Source organism: Grus americana, chromosome 18 (genome assembly GCF_028858705.1).
Source record: "Grus americana isolate bGruAme1 chromosome 18, bGruAme1.mat, whole genome shotgun sequence".
Classification (NCBI taxonomy): domain Eukaryota; kingdom Metazoa; phylum Chordata; class Aves; order Gruiformes; family Gruidae; genus Grus; species Grus americana.
Genome location: NC_072869.1, coordinates 10,479,901 through 10,486,024, shown reverse-complemented (window position 1 = coordinate 10,486,024; position 6,124 = coordinate 10,479,901). Strand labels below are relative to the sequence as shown.

General features: G+C 51.6%; 1 protein-coding gene across 1 annotated transcript; it reads right to left on the bottom strand.

Annotated features, from left to right (window-relative positions):
- Positions 1-661: 661 nt before the first annotated feature.
- Positions 662-3,686, bottom strand: TRIM16 (tripartite motif containing 16). Its single transcript, XM_054847077.1, is given in 3 exon segments — positions 662-735; positions 738-922; positions 3,601-3,686. Coding segments are annotated over 3 exon segments (345 nt in total).
- Positions 3,687-6,124: the final 2,438 nt, after the last annotated feature.

Here is a 6,124-nt window from a genome sequence, read left to right as displayed (position 1 = left end):
AAGGAGGTTTTTAGCCGGGCCACTGCACGGAGTCTCTCCTGCCCAAAGCAATGCCCGCATCACCCGTAGTTCTCTGCTCTTGGTGCAGACCTGGGGGTGGGAGGACCGAGAGGGACCTTTCGCTGCCCCAGTGCCACCCTGAAGCTAGCTGAGAACTGAGCTGGGGGCTGAGACCTTCTATCCAGGCGCAGCAGGGAAAATGACAACACAGCCTTGGTCTGCCTGGCTTCTGTCTGCTCACTTACACTGGCTTGGTAAGATGGAAGTGTCAGGGCGATGACACACCGCCATCCTTGGGGGAGGGAAATAAAAATAAAAAAGGCTTTAAGTCATACTAACCAGAATATTAATGGATATACTGCTGGGAACAATCTGCACTGACCCCTGGACAAGCAACTGCATGAACTCTCAAGCCTTGTCCACCTCTAAAATACGGGATGCTCAGAACCACATTTGATTACAAGAATCTTTACTGAAACATCTCTCCCTTCTTCACCCAGCTACCTGAGGCAGAAGGATTAGCATCACACCATAACCTAAGCACTGGCCAGTTCTCCTGCCTCAGATGCTTTCAAGGGAGCAGCTCCCCAAAGGAAGGCAAGGAGGCTGGGATCTTCTCAGCATCTTCCCCCAGTCACATTATCCTGACAGATTGCTTTCTTTAAAAACCAAAATCATACTCAAACTGGTGCATGAAGGTCACATCATCATAGGTGACCCCATAAAAGGACAGGTCCCGCTGGGGTAGTTTGGGTAGACCCCTATCCTACCAAGCACATCCATTTTGAGGGGCATCTCCACCTCACTGTGCCATGCAGGAAACCCTTTCCCGTACTGCAGGATGCTCCTGGAGAAGTCATTCCTTGAGGTGCAGCTGCTGCTTTCTGAACCTGTTTGGTCGATGCCTCTGTACATCACGCCAAGTTAAACATCAGGCCCAGACATCTCAACCTCAAAACAGTAGCGGCTAAAGTACAAACTCTTGTCAGACATCACTCGGCATCTGTGTTCAAATCCTGTGGGACGATCTGGGCACAGCTGTTCCCGTGGAGCAGTGTTGGTCACTTTGTCATTGTCTCTGGCTCTGCATCACATGCTAAGGGACACAGAAAAATAGAAAACAGTGGTTTTGAAACATAAGAAAACCTTTTTTACCATGAAGGTGGTCAACCATTGGAAAAGGTTGCCCAGAGAGGTTTTGGAGTCTCCATCCTTAGAAATGTTCAAACCCAACTGGACATGGCCCTGAGCAGCCTGCCCCAGTTGGCCCTTCTCTGAGCAGGGGGGCTGGACACAAGATCTCCAGAGGTCCCTGCCATCCACAGCGATTCTATGAAATGGTTTACAGGACCCATCCAAGAATCCTGATTATCCAACATACGAGCTTTGGATTTAAAGTCTGCGCATAACCACAGGAGCATTTTCTGTGACTGATGGAAGCTACAGTTATGCTAGGCTTCACCCATGCACAATAAAAGTAATTAACATGCGAAAAATCAAAGGCAAACTATGCAAGACACTCAAGAAAATTAATCTGAATTGATTTTTCAAGTGGATTAAGACAAGCCACATTGAACTTCTTTGTAACATTTTTAGCAGAATTAAAATGACCATGACTCAGTTTAGTTCTCCTTAAATGAATGAAAGTAAACTGAATTCCTTGTAAGTCTCCTACTAAGGACTTTAATCCATAAACCTTTATTTAATTTGGATTTTCTTTCCTAAGTGTCCTTATGAGTCTAAGCCAGTCCCTGAGGCTCTCTCTGCTGTCAGTGGAAGGAGACAGAGACCTCCAGAGCAGGCTGCACCACACTGAAGGAGGTGTGTGCCCAAGACAGCTGCAATGGATTTCACTCTGTCTCGAGAAATCTTTTACCAAACTCCACCTCCCCCTAAAAGTATTAAAACCATCAAACCAGAACTTACACTTGAGGAAAGCGCTCCTTGTCTTTGGTTGCAGGGCAGAGACGTGATGGTTGGGTGGTCCAATTGCAGGCACCATCATTTTGATCAAGCAGACCTCTTCAGCAATAAAAGGAAAGAAGAAGGGGTTGCTGCCCCAGCACTAACCATGGGCCATGGTACCTGGGTACCCCCACACCGTGGGCAGAGGGGCAATGATCCCTGGCTGTGCAGGATGACGACCTGCCAGCCAGTGCTGCAGAGGTTTCATCCAAACAGGGGATTTTGTCAGCACGTGCAGATGTGGGGCCCAATTCCAGTTTCATGCTAAGCAACCCCACAGCACTTCTGGACACGACTTGGGGCTCGGGGTGCTCTGCACAGCACCCTGCGCTACCTCCAACCCACGGCCACGTACAAAGACTCCCCAGTTGGGATCCGCAAGCCGGCAGAAGCGAGGTGCTGCGTGTCCCGGTGTGATGAGACACACGCTCGTGCCGCCTAGAGGCATTCAAGCTGTTTTGCAGGGCTGCCTCTACCTCTGTTTTTATGAGAAATTACTCCTGCCTGAAAACAGCAGAGAGGCCGGTTCAACATCCCAAACACACTGCAGTGCCCGTGCTTGAGCCCCCATCTCTGCCGACGTTTGGGGTGCAAAGCGCTTTTCAAGATTGCCCCAGGCAGCACAAGCCCTTCTCTTCATCACTGCCGGCACCTGGTAGTTTTTCCTTTGCTGAGGAAACCGGGCTGATATGTATAAACCGGTGGAATTTATGAGGCTCGGCCACATTTCCTTGCGTGGGTCCAAACTCAGCCAGTTTATATATTGCTGCTCATGAGATTCCTATGGGAGACTTAAAAGGAGCTGGGATAGGGACACCGATAAAGCTCAGACTTTCCACATACTAAATCATTATCATCCGACTGCTACTGTTTATCATTTTAAAGCAAGACCAGGACAAAGTGAAAGGGGGGAGGCAGAAACCCCTGGTCTTTCTTGCCCTCTGCTCTAGGGTGGTGCTGGAGCGAGACTCGGCATCCCTCTTGGTCGGGGGAATCCCTCCCTTTCCCTTTGATCATGCCCCAACCTGCTAACGCCTCATCACAACCTGTCACTACAGCCAGGCAAGAAACAGCGCTGCCAGCTCCAAAAACATCTTGTAATCACCAGCGTTTTCCCATTCCCTGTCAAGATGAGACCTCACATTTTTCACCAGAAGATAAAGCAGAGTTAGCTCCCGGCCTGACCCCACTCTCGGGGGACTCACCGGGACGGTGGGTTCATGCATCTTGTCACAGGCGAGACGAGCAGGGAGTTTGGTCTCTGTTGCTCACACCACGAGTTCATGCCCTATTTATCTGGCTGTTTCTCATTCTCTCTAGGTCTGACAAGAAAGTCCTTCCTGGGTTTGAAACATGTTCTTAAGGGATGTTTTATCAGGACTTCTGAAAAGTTTCAGTTTCAGCAAATCAAAAAAATTCAAGAAGTTCCTGGCCTGTTGCATTTGCTGTCACAGCAGCCAGTGTAACGTTGCAAATCCAAAGCGATGGTCTTATCGCAGAGACATGGCAACACGGTGGGCTGTAGCCTGGTTCACGTGCAATTTTCTGGGCCTTTGCTTTGTCCACATGGTGCTAGCATCGAGCTGTTTATAAGCAAGCACGCGTCCTCAGGAGCAGCTTTGCAAAAATAAGTACAAGCCGATAGCAGGCTCTGTGATGACCCACCTGATTTGGAACAGTTTGTCCTTCAGCCCGATGTAAATGCTGGGACGAGCATCCATCCCAGAGCCACAAAATAAAAAAAAAGATTCACCTGGTTTAGGCTATGATAGTGCGCGTTGGAGGATTATTCTCAGTGAAGGTTCACTTGTGCTCTGAGTAGATCTTTATCCTGTCCATAGCCATGCTCTCCTCCTCAAGAAGGCCACTGCCTCCCACCAGGCTGTCCCCACTGCCACCAGCAGCAGCCTAAACCCTCTGGTGAGGCTTTCCACGTCTGAGACAGATGTCACCCGTTGTACTGTCCTTCAGGTCATCTCCTGCTGCCATTGGCCCCTCTCCACCCCAGGGCACCTTCCTGGCAAACACTGGCAGCTCCAACACCTCTTTGGAAGCAGAAAGCTCAACAGCACAGAGGCAGCTGTGGCTGCAGTAGCTTTGAAACAAAGGATGGAGGCCATTTTTCAAGGAAGTTTGTAACAAAGCCGGTCACTCTAAACAGCACTGTGACTGTTTTGGGCCTTGTAACTTCCACTGTGGCTCACACTTTGCTGAGGATGACAAGCTGTGGTGGGTTGACCCTGGCTGGGGGCCAGGTGCCCACCAGAGCCGCTCTCTCACTCCCCTCATTCACTAAACAGGGGAGAAAAGGTGTAACGAAATGCTTGTGGGTCGAGATAAGGACAGGGAGAGATCACTCACTAATTATCGTCACGAGCAAAACAGACCAAACTTAGAGAGGGAATTCATCTAATTTATTACTAGGCAAAACAGAGTAGAGGAATGAGAAATAAAATCAACTCTTAAAACACCTCCCCCCACCCCTCCCATCTTCCCGGGCTCAACTTCACTCCCAGCTTCAACCTTCCCCCCCCTCAGCGGCACAGGGGGACGGGGAATGGGGGTTACGGTCAGTTCATCACATGTTGTTTCTGCCGCTTCTTCATCCTCAGGGGGAGGACTCCTCTCATCGTTCCCCTGCTCCAGCATGGAGTCCCTCTCACGGGGTGCAGACCTTCAGGAGCAAACTGCTCCAGCGTGGGGTCCCCCACAGGGTCACAAGTCCTGCCAGCAAACCTGCCCTGGCCTGGGCTCCCCTCTTCACGGGCCCACCGGTCCGGCCAGGAACTTGCTCCAGTGTGGGCTTCCCACAGGCCACAGCCTCCTTCAGGTGCCTCCACCTGCTCCGGCGTGGGGTCCTCCACGGGCTGCAGGTGGAATCTCTACACCCCCTCATCCTTCCTCCATGGGCTGCAGGGGGACAGCCTGCTTCACCATGGCCTTCACCACGGGCTGCAGGGGGATCTCTGCTCCGGCGCCTGGAGCTCCTCCTGCCCCTCCATCTGCACTGACCTGGGTGTCTGCAGAGTTTCTTACATCTTCTCACTCCTCTCTCTGGCTGCAAAAGCTCTAACTGTTTTTTTTTTCCTTCTTAAATATGTTATCACAGAGGTGCTGATTGGCTTGGCCTTGGCCAGCGGTGGGTCCGTCTTGGAGCCGGCTGGCATTGGCTCTGTCAGACACAGGGGAAGCTTCTAGCAGCTTCTCACAGAAGCCACCCCTGCAGACCCTCCCCACTACCAAAACCTTGCCATGCAAACCCAACACACAAGCGATGTTGTTAGGAGCTCTGCCTGTGGTTCTCTGTTGATGCCCCCAGGAGCCACCTGACAGAAATTGGGCAGAATTGTGACTATCATCGTTTTTACAGGGAGACAGATCAGCTGTGGCACCACCAGCAAGCTGGGAGCAAATCCAGCTCTGTTTTGCCTTACTGTGTGCTATTCTGTAGTTCAAGAATTGCTTTCTCAAGAGACTTTGGCATCCAGTCATACTCCAGGTGGGTCTGAGGAAGTTCATTCTGTGAACAAACCAGAGCACCATCACTGACCCACCGGCTCTGGGGTCAGAAGACCAAGGAGAGGAAGCTGTCTGAGCCCTGTGGTAGGTGCTGGATGCCTGGAGCTGGAGCGGAGTCCTCTCCAGCAGAAAGGACCAGGTCACCATCCAGCTTGGATGACTGCACCTTTTTAACAGCACCAGAACTCATCACCCCATATTGTCCGGCTTTGCCGCCTTCTCTCAAAGCCTAAGGAAGCTCTCTGCCAGCAGCAGGAAATGAAACGTTTGTTAATAAGTGAACACAGGCGATGTGCCCGTAGGAATGCAGTTCTGCCATCCATGATTGCAAAAAGTGCTGGAAGAGGAGTATAAAACAGCCACCCCGTCCAGGCTTTCACCTGGAGGGAGGGATTCAAACCCACCTTCCAGCCTGAAAACCAGAGAGGGATGGAAGAGCTGCCAGGCAGCCAGCGCCCAGCAGCAGGGAACCGGCACGTGGTCCAGCCCTGCCAACTGCTCCAGCGCATTTCACGTGCCTAAAACTGGGTGAGAGGGTCCCTGCTGGGTAAGGTCACGGGGGTCTCTGAAGACCTGGACTCACACCTCGGGCTGTTTGAGCTGTCCAGGCAGCCAGGGCAGCAGGCGCAGTGCGGGATGC